Source organism: Semicossyphus pulcher, unplaced genomic scaffold, assembly GCF_022749685.1.
Source record: "Semicossyphus pulcher isolate SPU_LCO1_2020_fin unplaced genomic scaffold, fSemPul1.0.p SCAF_16, whole genome shotgun sequence".
Lineage (NCBI taxonomy): Eukaryota > Metazoa > Chordata > Actinopteri > Labriformes > Labridae > Semicossyphus > Semicossyphus pulcher.
In genome coordinates this window covers 1,900,450-1,913,857 of record NW_027211670.1, presented here as the reverse complement: position 1 = coordinate 1,913,857, position 13,408 = coordinate 1,900,450, and the positions used below count along the sequence as shown (strand labels likewise).

General features: G+C 43.5%; 1 protein-coding gene across 1 annotated transcript in view; it reads left to right on the top strand.

Annotated features, from left to right (window-relative positions):
* The window catches only part of dnah9 (dynein, axonemal, heavy chain 9), a 189,618-nt gene that overhangs the window by 171,886 nt on the left and 4,324 nt on the right, over positions 1-13,408 (top strand). Inside the window, exons 74-75 of the mRNA XM_069663994.1 lie at positions 3,460-3,630; positions 8,262-8,444. Of these exons, the coding sequence (XP_069520095.1) occupies positions 3,460-3,630; positions 8,262-8,444 (354 nt within the window). The remainder of the gene's footprint in view (positions 1-3,459; positions 3,631-8,261; positions 8,445-13,408) is intronic.

Genomic DNA, 13,408 nt, shown 5'->3' with positions numbered 1-13,408 from the left:
CTCCCTGGCCTCCGCCAGATGACGCATTTTACATAGTCTGGTGGAGGTTTTCCAGGGCCCGTTGGAGAAGCGGATCGTGTCCTCCAAAGGCACAGAGCCAGATTGCATTTTTGTCTACCATAATGGCATTAGCTCCACATAACAGCATGATAGGACTGAGGTTGATAATCGACGAACTGGCCCTTTAAGAATAGGCAAAAATGAAAGTTTGACCCTTGACCCTTGCAAACTGAGTTATTGGCAGAGGTCTCACTAAAACAAATGGACCCAGTGATTCAAGCAAGCATGGCAAGTGTATATATATAGCAAATTTCAGCTACAAGACAATTGAAAGAGCTTTACACAAGACAACAAACGCATAATGACACAGGGCAAAAGAAACACAGAGAGACACAAAAGACGTTAAAAAGCCAAGTGAAGCTAAAATATCGACACTGAATAAACCAGTCTAATATAAAATCGTGTTTTAATGAAGCTCTGTCTGTTTCTGGGGTTGCGAGCTGAGCTGCAGCTCACTTTTGCTTGCATGCAAACTAAAATCCTTCATCCTGTTAAATAATATAATTATAAACAATGGTGACAGGATACCTGTTTAGCTTTGTGGTTAAAGCGTGTGCCCGATGTTACAGAGGCAAAGTCCTTGCCGCAGTGGCCCCTGGTTGGATTTCGACCCTCGGCCCTTTGCTGCATCAGCCCTGCTCTCTCCTCCCCATACTTCTGACTCTATCCACTGTCCTCTCTATTAAAAGCAAAAGGCCAGAAAGAAAATCTTTAAAAAAAACAATGTTGACGGTTTGGTTGGTTTAATGTCCGTCCAGCTGTTCCACAGCCAGCGAGCATCTGAGAGGTGAAACAAGATAATCATGGAGGCTGAAATAGCAGAAGTTTTATATTGGAAAGATAAATCTGGTACAACTGACAACAAGTGCACGATAAAGGCTCACGTGTGATCCTTCTCAGAGAGGAATAGATAAGCGAGGCCAGACATGTTGGGATCAACTCAGTAGATTTTAAAGGAGTGTTTTTTTCTAAGATGTGGCAGCAGCTTGTCTGGTGTCTTTTAACAAAAACGGACAACTGCCAACGTATCTATGAATAACAGCGGCTCAGAAAATGTGTTCAGGCAGACAGTCCAGATTTTCCCCATGAGGTCCCCGGGGAGGCAGAGGGACTGTGGAGTATGACTTGTATTTAATTTTCCCTCAGTCCGGGTGCAGCTCAGCGGGCACATCCTGGCTGTCAGTGTGTGACTCGGGAGAGAAGGGCTGGAGTGTTTTACATTCGGCTGTCACCACACAGCCGAGCCCAGGGCTGAGTGGTGGAGATTTGGCCGCAGAACAGAGGCTGTTAAGGCCCGTGGGTCCCCGGAGGTCTGTTAGGCCATCGCCTCCCTCACAGCCATCTGGAGCAAACAGTATATTTAGAGGAGGAGAAGGCTGGAAGAGGCACAAAGAAGGAGAGTGACTCAGCAGTTTTACTCCTCCTTCAACAATGTACAGGTGTATTCAATCAGCTGAAGGTAGCCAGCACGTTCAGAAATCAAACACGCTGACTACAAAGTGTTTCTGTATTAAAGGCCAATATATTCCCATCAAAACTTTCATCAGGACATTATGATTAGAAGAGCCTTTTTTATTTCATGTAAGTGCCCCACTGAAAGCAGCCGTCTTCTGTGGAGCTTCCACTTTCATCTGCTCCAACTTAAAAGCATATTGATATTCATTATGGAGCAGCAGATGGAAAACGCCACATTTCCTTCCCCTTGTTATGGTCATTAACAGTCTGTCAATTGATCCCCAGTGTTTGAGTCTCACCCAGAGAAATCTCATCATGTATATGGTTCCATTTTGGTCCTTTGTCAGCATTACTTTAGAGGAAGCACCTGAGAGGAAGAAAAGACTTTGGTACCTTACTGTCAGCATGTAATGGGAGATGCCAATCTCCATGCTATTAATAAAACATCATCTGTGGAGCAAATTAGGGATAGTTCTGAAATATTGTCCTGTTCAAGTTCACAACTTTTTATTTAAAGAGGTACTGAACACTGTTTTTTAAACCATACACTAAATCATACAATATGACTGTGCTGTAACACAACACATTAGAGCTTGTGTTTATATTAGAGCTCAACCGATTCATGGGATTCTCGAGACAGATAAAAATACAGATTTTAGAAGGCAAAAAGTAAGTAACTCGTTCCTGCATTACCTCCTGAGAAAAGTAAAGTGTTAGAATACTTTTGTGTTACCAAAAATTAAACCGGCCTTTGTGACTCATTACACATGTGTATTATATCGCCAGGACAGCATGTAGCCTGCTGTACGTCTACCTTTGAATGTATCGACTCTACCGTCTCTGCATCGCCTCGTTTACGGCCCATAATCTGTAACTCTGCAGCCTGATAACAGGACTGACCGATGCAGTATAACCTTTACAGCTCTTTGTTATGCTAACAGTCTGACAGTGAACTGGGCAGAGGCATACAGTATTAGGCACAGCTGTTTCCATGACAACAATACAACACAGGCTCTTAGTCCCACCAGTGTTGTGGAGCTGTGTTTAGCTACAGATGCTTCTTCACGTTTGAAGTCGAGCTCTTCACAGCTGACGAGCACTTCTCCTCCAGACACAGCTAACATTTCACCGTCATGTTGTTCTCGTCCCTTTCACCCAAACATTCAGAATAATGTGAATATTTCCACAAAGTAAACGCTGTCCTCTCTGACAGTTCGCTAGCTGAGTTAGCTAGCTACACATGCGCACTGACACAGCTGTGTTTACCTTCTTTCTGTGTCTGTGGAGACAAAAGGAAAAGAGAAATATGGTGATTTATTTTACAGTAACAGATTACTGTTTATGAGAAAGTTTGCTTGCAGAACTAACGCGTTACGTTACTCGAGAACTCGGATTACTTTGTTACGAGGTTACCCCCAACATTGATTGTGTTTCATATCTTATAACCAGATTGGTGCCAATACAAAGTTCAAATATGATATGGTCATGCTTTACAATAAGCCAGATATAAGCTGTAAAACTGTAAATAACTTAAATTAAATAAATTAAGACTGGACATGCAACTCCAGGATGACGGTTCTTAGCAGTGGGCACGACATGTTGAGCTTGGTTGAAGAAAGTTAAGAAAAGTTGAGAGAGAAAGATTAAGAAAGTTTTCCACTGTACAATCCTTCATGCAGCATGGCAATCATGCAGGGAAGATGATTTAGCTAGTTCAGGTAGTAAACAGGACAATTACTGCTGGGTGTCATCTGCATAGCAATAAAATGAGATATCATGCTGTTTGATAATGTGACCTAAAAGCTTTAAGTAAATTGAAAATATAATTGGACCTAGAATGGAGCCCTGTGGTACTCCATGCAGAAGTGATGCTTTAGAGGAGGTACAGTTATTAACAGACACTTAAGAGTTTTTAAGTGCTAACATAAATATCTTCTGCTCCAGTACATCGATGACACCCTGCCTGCTGAGTCGCCCTACCTATACGGCCTTCATCCCAACGCTGAGATCGGCTTCCTCACACAAACATCGGAGAAGCTTTTCCGCACGGTGCTGGAGATGCAGCCCAGGGACGGAGGAGGGGGAGAGGGAGGCGGGGCGACACGAGAGGAGAAGGTAAAGAAGACAACTGTAACAAAGATAGACTCATGTGTGTATTGGCTGATATTGGCATTCTCTTACATTATATCAATTTATTTCCCATCTCAGCATAATTAACAGTATTTGAACACCTGATTAGTACATCCATTCGTGACTGTTGATGAAAGGGATTAAGGTGTTATTCATTCGCAGATTCCAGTATGTTTGATAATCACCTATATTCACAATCGTCTTGTGTCATATTATAAGTTTAGACTATAACTTATTTAAAACATGTGGGAAATCTTGACAAAACATTTTGTTGTTATCATTATTCATTGGATTTGACTCGTGTTTCCCCCTGGACTTTAAGGCGGTCTCAAAGACTCAAGAAAATAAGTTCTTCACAGTTTTCTAATTTATAAGCAGGACAATGTTCCCCTCGGTTTTTCCCATGGTAACTTACAGCTAAAGCTTTCTATTAATTTTATGGGGGGAGTAAACATGTTGTCTTTTTCCTAAAGTGGTATTTCCACTTTATTCTTCACATTTTGACTCTAATCTTAATAGAGCTGCAGGATTATGGCCAAAATGATAATCACGATTATTTTACCGTCTTTTACATTTAGATAAACAGATCAATGCTTTCAGTTCCATTTTGTGCTGCATTCAGGCTCATGTACACATTTTGCATCAAATTTAGACTTGAAATAAGGTTCTTTACCTGAATGTGGTGCATCATGGGTAATTGTGTCTTTGAGAGTTGGGTGGATAGGGTGTCTCTGCACAGCGTCTCTGTTCTGGATGTCTGACTTGAGGCTGGAGGAAGGGGAGCAGCTCGTTCTCTCTCTTGGCCTTCATACACTCATCATGCTGCACTTTGGGCTGTTTTTTCAGCTGCTTCAACAAGTTAGTCGTGTCGCTTTGCGGCGCAAACGCAGGTTTCATGGCTTTTCTGCTGATTATTGTTTCTTCTTAACATCACTCGCCCTAAACCTGAAATACCTCCAAACAAGCGCTGACGAGCCGTCTCAGGGGGCCAGTGTTTCTGTTTAACGAGTGACTCGCTCTCTTCCTGTTTAAGCGTAACAACAAACAGCTTTAAAACACGACTGAGCTTTAGCAGCCTTCATGACACATTTGCAGAAACAACACTTCAAAGACGTAACTAATTTTGAGCTCGTTAACGTCACAAGGACAGCTACGTACTCTCTTCCTGTTGTCGACAGCTACTGTAACCACGACAACCACAGCAGCATCCGGCTGAAAGTCTCCAGTTAACATGGTCACTCGTTGAACCGTAACACTGTCTCTGTTGTTTACCCTTCCACTCATCACATGACCTTTCCATCGCCCCCTGGGGGAGGGGCTGTTAGTTTAGGGAGCGCTTGATTTGATATGAAGCAGAGTTTTCTACGGGCGGAGCTTTTTAAACGTCAATCATGTTTATTTAATCGTGGGAAGACTAAATTGTGATCAGGATTATTTGTCGATTAATTATGCCGCCCTGATTCTATAGATTACTTTATTCTTGTATTGCAAAAAAAGAAACTATATCTCCCATTTTTTCTCATCTAGAATCATTCAAGATTCCTTGTGCATCATTTTAAACAAATGTTCCCCTAAATGCAGTTTGACGTGTAAGATACGTCAGGAAACTTTCGGGTCTCCTGTGCATGCATCTGTTATGACCCACTCGCAGGTCAGTGAGGTCTGGTGGAGTAACATGGCAGCATCTGAACCCACCTCTGATTCTAATAGGATACTGTGTGTTGAAAAGCTAAGCCTTCATACATGGGAGATATTCAGTGCAGATATGTAAACCCAAACCTTTCACAGAGCCGACTCTCTCACTAAACTCGGGGCTCGAGCGCCACATCTTAAATGTGTGATGACAACAGGTGACATTTCTGTAGCTGCTGCACACTGAAGTGAAAATAAATTGCAGGCCAACTGTTCGGGGCCCCTGACAGCACCCAGGGTGATTTTTACAGCGCTGGCATTTTCTGGTGCATTTTCTGGTTCAGTACTGCTCTGAAATGAAGCTTATTTGAGTGTAAAAGCTCAAACAAATATTCTGAGAGAGAGAGAGAGAGTGCTGCTTTGTACCATCCCTCAATGGAGAAAGTGTCACTTTTTTAACCGCATGAATAAAGAAGTGTTTGCTTTGTTAAAAAGTCATTTGTGCTTTTTGTAGCTTTCAACAAGCAGCAAAATGTTGGTTTAGTTACAGGCTTTGTTATTTTTACCATTAACCTGATTTATCTTCTGGTATCGTTTTTAATAGTGGCATTTTTACTATACTGTATATGATCAAGTGTTGCTTAAGCATTTTTAACCCAATGATTGCACTGTTTTTCTAGATAAATAGAGGTGTTGGACAGAACCCCTGTCCTGGTAACCACCTGCAACAATCCTTGCCTGTTTGGGTTACAGGCTTAGTACTCTGTAAGAGCAGTCTATCTCAAAGTGGGCTAAATCTGACATGTGCTACAAATTGAGTTTGATGCTGTTTAAAGTGCAGCAGTAAAGAGGAGAACACTCTGTTTCATTGGTGGATTAACTGTAACTCTGGTTGAGCCTGAGGTGAAGTAGCCTAGCATGAACAGAGGGCTGTTTTATAAAGTTACCAGCTGGACGATCAATATTTTTATAAACTATATAGAATTTATTGTTTAAGACTTTGCTTAAATAGTTAAAAATATCTTCACTATACTTTGTTTTTAAGGTGTACAGCTGCCAACTCTTCCTGTTCACTGTATGTTCTCTTCAATCACAGGTAAAAGGCAATCTCAGAACCCATCGGCTATAGTCTGATGATGTTATATCCTCTATATATCGGGCGTGTCCGATTTAGCCAGCGTTTAGCGATAAACGACTTCCAGCCCAGACTTCCTTCTCCGTGCGCTGCACTGTTTACAGTCCAGTCAGCAGCTTGAGAAGCAACCGTGTGTTCAGATCAAAGGTAAATTCTCCCTCCAGATATGTCTGCTAAATAAACGCTGTCATCTCTTGGTTCATCACATCCCCCGGAGGAGCGCCCGTTCATCTGTCTGTGCTGAGTCTCAGTTTCACTGTAACAGTAAGTTACACAGAGGCTGCACTCTGGCTTACTTCAGCGGGATGAAGCCCAAACAGAAACTTTTCTTGTGATCGACTTTAATTAACGGCTCTTCAGTTTGCTGAAATAACAACATCATGATGCAGATTAGGAACAACATGAAGCTTTGTCAGGTCTGTCCTCAAGAGGAGAAGAAAACTACTTTAACATGAGACGGAGGGCGGAGCCATCATTTATGATGCATTCAGGGATGTCAGGAAATCTAAGCGCTGAGTGTCAAGCAGATTTGTCTCAAGTTGTTTTGATATAGAACAGATTGTTAGCTGAACTTGCTGCAGATAGAGATTAAGAAATCATCAGATGAGGCTGATGGGAGTCAGGATGTCATCATGGAGGATTACGTTCTGCCTGCTCTCCACACGCACTGTTTTTCCTGCATACACTGAACCCTGCTGATTGTTCAATACTACCCGGACTACAAGCTCACTACAAACAGAAACCAGAACGCTTCCTGTACTGAAAATCCACGGCCCTGCCTACAGATTCTACATTTTTTTGTAGACTCTGTAAACAGAAAGAACTAGAGAAAATGAAAGTGAAGAGTCGATGGTTCGGTTCTGCAGCGTACAACCTCGAGCCGAGCACTACCATACAACCAAGGAGACGTTTGGACTGGGAGATGGGAGGGGTTGGCGAACGCCAAGTTACAGTATCAAAGCTAAACAGTCTCCACAGAGGAGATTCTTTTTATAGCGGTGACTGACTGCAGGTGTTTATTTATGAGACTAAAGAAGTAGCTGACTCGCTGCTCGCTCGCCCGGTGAGAGAGCAGGCTGCTTCATCTTTGTTTCTGCTCTGTGATTGGCTGTTAGATCATCCATATTATGTAAATGTCACTAAGGTTAGAGTTTAACTCTGTGAAACGTCCTCTTTATAATCCTGATTAACTGAAGTAAACCTTGTTTAACTGGTAGGATAACTCCATTAAACAGCTCTTTATTATCCACTGCATGCTCCCTCCTGCCTGTGTGTATTTGTGTGTGTGTTTGTGTTCCTGGATCTATTATGATGTGTGACCTTTCTGCCTCAGAAGCCTGGATGCTCCTGTCTGAACAGATGACAGCCATGCAGCGCTGCTAACCAGCCTCACTCTGTATTCAGCGTGCTCCGTAGCTGCCAAACACAGATCAGATATTTGAACTGAAAAATCCATAGATATGATGACCTCATATCCTTTGTTCGGCACCTAATCCGCTGATTGATCGCCAATGCCGGTTGCCTTGGGAAAATGTTGACACGGGCGTTAGCTTTCATCACTTACCCACAAAAATATGATGTGAGCATTGATTTTCTGGAGGGATTAGACTGTTATTGAAAACAAAGAGCTGCCTTGCAAAATATATCTCCATGAATATTTATGGGACTGTCTGCTTCACACTGTAACAGTGTCTCAGACTGTCAGCACTGGTTTATCTGACACAGATAACCCCACTCTCTCTCCTCTCTTTTCTTGTCTTTAGTGTCTTTAATTGTAAAAGTCAAATGGTTCAAACATCACTTTTTACTGCTGTTCACTCGCTCACTCGCTGGCTGTCTCCTTCATCAGGTGCGTGCGGCGCTGGAGGACATCATGGAGAGGCTCCCGGAGGAGTTCAACATGGCCGAGCTGCTGGCGAAGGCGGAGGAGAGGACTCCCTACCAGGTGGTGGCGCTGCAGGAGTGTGAGCGCATGAATGTACTCACACAGGAGATCAGACGCTCCCTCCGCGAGCTCAGCCTGGGACTCAAGGTGAGGACTTCCAGCCCAGACTTCCTTTCCCGTGCGCTGCATTGTTTACAGTCCAGTTAGCAGCTTGAGAAGCGACCGTGTGTTCAGATCAAAGAAACATGAGCAGTAGGGGCAGTGTAGAGGCAGAGGGGATGTGACAGGGTCAACACAGCAGCAGGGACAACAAGGGCAGAAAGTTCTGAAGACGAGCTGATAGACCAAGTCCACAATGATCCACATCGGTGTGTTGTTGCCTCTGCACAGAGACAAACATGCCTGTCGAACAGCTGCAGACAGATAAGTTCTGTTTTAGAAGTCGACGTGGAAACCTGCAAAACTAAATGGGAACAAGTCCGGGACCGTTACGTCCGAGCACGGAGGAACATGTTGGAGATACGGAGCGGGGACGGAGCAGACGGTGTGTTCTCTCCACCGAACACACAGGAGCTGTTTCTGCTGTGATCTCAGGATGAACATCAGAGTAACCTCCTTGAGTGTCTCCATGTCTGCTGTTTACATCCCGCACGTACAGTAGTTGCATACAGTCTGAGCTCTCTGGTGCGCCCTCTAGAGGTATCCTCCAGTAACACGCATAGTGCAGAGACATGTTAACAATGACATTCATGACGCAGACGGTTGTGTACGTGAACACAAGGTTAAAAAGCAAGAATATCTCCGGCCTTACAGTCAAGATCAAGATCTTTACAACAGCAGGGTTACTGTTTGCGTCCACAAGGGGAGCCAACATCTACGTTAGATTGAACCACTAGTCCCCAGCTCTCACAATAAAGCAGTGTCTTCAGATGCTTGTAGATTGCCTCTTTCGTAAACGTAACATGGAAAACTTCAACAGTTTGTTTGTGTTGACAAAACTTTCTTAATGCCAGGTGTGTGCGTGTGTGTATTTGGACACAAAGAGGGGTCTGACTGCCCTGAAACAATTGGTAATTCCTAGATCACAATGCCCAGAGGGCGGCATGTGGGCGTGGGAAGTCAATGGGGCTCAATAGCTCATTTTCCCCCTCGGGGCCCTCCAGCAGGTTAATCTGCCCGGTTGTCCTTCTTTGTTCTCATCGCAGCAAACTTTCGAGAAGGAAGCAACAGGGTGCGTTGTTTTGTAGTCAACACCTGTAATCGTGGTCTGTAGAGGAAGAGGATGTAGCGTCTGGGTCTGAAAGTGAAGACAATGTGGAAGTGCCTTATACCTGCATTCTTCTAATGTCCAGCAGGGGGCGACTCTGTGAGAAAACGGTCCTCCCTCTCTCTCTCTTTATTCCCTCAGTAAACACGTTCCTAATGAGTTTATGTTCTCAGTCTCTAGTGTCAAGCCTTCTTCAACACAGCATGATGTTCATTTAGTCACTGATGCTCCCATTAAGAGTCACACAGACCAGAAAGAGGGGCGGGTTTAGGGTGGGGCTACCTGTGATTGACAAGATGCTTCCACGGCAAAGTGAAAAAAAGTCTTGTTCAGCGTTTGGTGGAACTAAAAAACACAACAGATCTACAGACGTCACTGAAATATTTTGATACTGAAGAAGAGTTAAAACGAGACGAAGTTCTGACTCGTCTTTGTTCTATGATTTTGTTACAACCCAGTAAGGGTCTGGGGATAAAGGAAGAAACATAATGCCGATGTACTCAGGAAAACAGGCCGGTTATTGTTTAACAATAAACAGAACAAAAGAGAAGGGCTGCGGGTGGTAGCGAATCAAACAAATCAGAACATCTTCCTACCTCATGTCCTACGTACTGACTACCTGCGTCAAAAGAAAAACATAATGGAATGAAATAAAACCGTTGCTGACTACCCTAATCTTACCTGCTCGAACAAAATACACTGCTCAAAAAAATTAAGGGAACACTTTAATCAAACATCAGATCTTGATGAACGAATAATTCAAGTGGAAAATCAAACCAAACTCATCAGCCCATTGAGGGTTGGATTCAAAATCACACCCAAAATCAGAGTAAAACATTGAAATCACTTGTGCTTCCTAAATGGACAGATTGATATCCCTGAAGCTTCACTGACTTGGTGTTATAATACCATAATAATATATTGGTTTTTGAGCAGTGTATAACAGCCACACATAAAGTAGTGTGAAAATAACAAAGGAAAGGGCCTTAATGTGGTGCAAATATCAGAATATGGAAAGAAGAAACAGACTAAACCTAATGCCCACATCTAGTGCCTCATTACGAGTTAACATTAAACCACATATACAGAAATCTTAGTAAACCAGTAACCACAATTAACTAGCAAAGAGGCCAAAGAGAGAAAAAGGTGCTCTGCACAGTTCAAAAATCACTGCCGCCCCGGCGAGTGGCACTGGTTGGAGGGAACGCACGGGAAGAAGGAGAAGGATCGAGGAAGGCGTAACTGGATGACTGCCGAAGGTGGGCGGTTCGGAGGCGTTGCCCCGGGGAAGCAGGTGAGGTCTGACAGGGACCTAACTGACTGATGAGAGAAACTGGGCCACAAAAAGAACAAAACAAACACGCTGGAGCCCGAGGATCGTGACTCATTTATGGTTAATGATCGTTAATGATTTAACTTAAGCAACACTGAATGATATCTATATGTGTTCATGTCTGTGCTCAGTTGTTACAGATTTATGAAAATTGTGTCTCACTTCTGACCTTCCACACCTCTCCTCCAACTCTTCTTCTCTCCCCCACAGGGCGTCTCTTGTCTCTCTCTCTAGGCTTTGTCCTGCTAAATGTCCAAGTCCATTACAGACCATAGCCTGTAATTTCTCCCTGGTTAAAATGCCGTCAGAAACATTAAATTACACAGAGTTTATCTCTCCACACCTCCCCCTGTGATGATAAGAATGTGGCTCATTTCTCATTCGGGTGGGGACTCCCTGGAACCGCCTAAATCGAGATACAATCTTTAGAATTGCGGGGTTTTCAGGGATTTGCTACGAGCTAAATACCTAAAATGTAAAACAAATAAACTTTATGTGAACCGTTCCCCGAAATCCTCCACAAAACCCCCAATTATCATCAACACCTGTGATTCTCTCTCCGTCAGCTCGGCTGCTGTTGACTCTGACAGGCGGCTGCATTAATATTCCTGCAGAACTAAACCTTTCCCTCTGCCGTGTGTCAGAGGCTCGCTCTTTAGAATGACTCAGAGACTCAGCTTACAGCAGCAGAGAGGAATGAGACGTCTGTGTGTGGAGCTGCCTGAGTCGTGTGTTAACAACAAACGCAGAGAGAAAGGGGGGGTGGGAAAGGGGGGGTGTAAAAGCGTTTGTCAGGAGTTATGAGGCTTCGATCTCCCAACACTACAAGCCTCAATAAATCAGCTCAGTGATTTAAAAGGCATGTCGAGTGTTGTAGCAGCAAATGGAATCATATTTCGCCTTTATAGTAGAAGAACAGGAGCTAGGAGATATTAGCCTTGGTGAGATGGAGCAGCTTCATCGTGGTGAGGGGTGTCAGAGTGTGACAGATCAGGATCAGCCTGAGGACTGTGGTGAAGGTGAGAGGTTCACTGTCAACGCACAGATGCAGATCAATCTACAGAACCTTATCACCCCATAAACAACTGCTATGACTGTCACATACAGGTATCTATACATCAGTGATACATGAAGGACACCTCTGTTTCCACTGTCTCATCACTCCTCAGACATCTCCTCCTGACCGTCTTACAGCCTGTTTCTTCCCTCTCGTGCCGAGCTTCATGTTTATGCATGCGTCAGTAGTTTCTGAGGGCTGGTTAACGGTCGACACCTTCTGCGGCTGGAAGGTGTCACCTCCAATGTTCAGCTGCTGAGGCAAACAGGAAGTGACAAGCTGAACTCCTGGTTCCTTCCTTTAATGAAAACTCACCAACTAAAGATGACTTGTTCTATAGGAGGCAGAAAAAATGAATTGAAAGAGCTTTTATACAGATGATCTGAACACGGAGAAATCGTACAGCAGATTTTTCGAATGTCAACAAGCAGCTGGTTCATCAAACTAAAGCAAACACTTCAAATTGCAGCTGTAATAAAGTTTATGTCTATATTCAATATAGTACAGATCTTTTAACTAGATGTCCTGTGCTCTACTTTGAGCTCAACTGAAGACCAAAAATGTATGTTTTGTTTTGTTTATAGCAGCTTTGACAACACATAAAGCGGCAGACTTTGAACTTCGACCCCCATTAGTTTTTTAGCTAATGTCTTCTTCTTGTGGCTATCACCACTGCTAAAAGATGCTTCCCTTGACTTAAAGCTACAGTTACAGGCAGATGTTTAACAGGACTGTGTTAACTGTCTGTCCAAACAGAAGAAGCTTCTGTGTCTTAGCCTCGTGCTACCGTTAGCTTAGGCTAGTTCAAGTGTTCCTGGCATGTTAGTGGTTAGCTCAGCGGCTACAGCTGTTCTACAACACCGTCAGTTTCACAAGTGCGCACGGATGAAATTCACTGCAACACTTTTTGGTGTGACGAGGCTTAAAGCAAGAGTGGACAATGAGCACAGTTTCCCACTGGCACCAAAGTTACTGGCACTTTCCAAATTCACTGGTCCTGAAATAATTTGTTATTTCAGTATTATTTTAATGTCAAACTTTGTTTCTCCATATGTAAGGGTTCTTAATACTGAATACATGTGTTCAACTGTGGAACTATTGTAAACTCATAAAAATAGACCAAAGTAAGTAGTACAGCGGGGGAAGTCCCTCGTGTGTGCTTATCCCGGTAATGACCGTGTTGCAAAATCCATGTCATGGCAGAACGTGACACCGGTGACCATATTGAAACCAGTATACCACCCACCCCTATCTGTTCCTCTTTTTTTCATAGTCCAGCGCACTCTGCTTTTTTTTATTTTTAATGCTGCCCTTTCTGCTGCTGACATGGGATGGAGATTACCGCGGGATTCTGCGTAGAAATGTCCCGTCCATCAGGACTGTGAATCTCGGGAGTGCTACTATATTGTGTACATTGTGGGCTTGTGGATCCTACTGGCACACCGGGCCAGTTT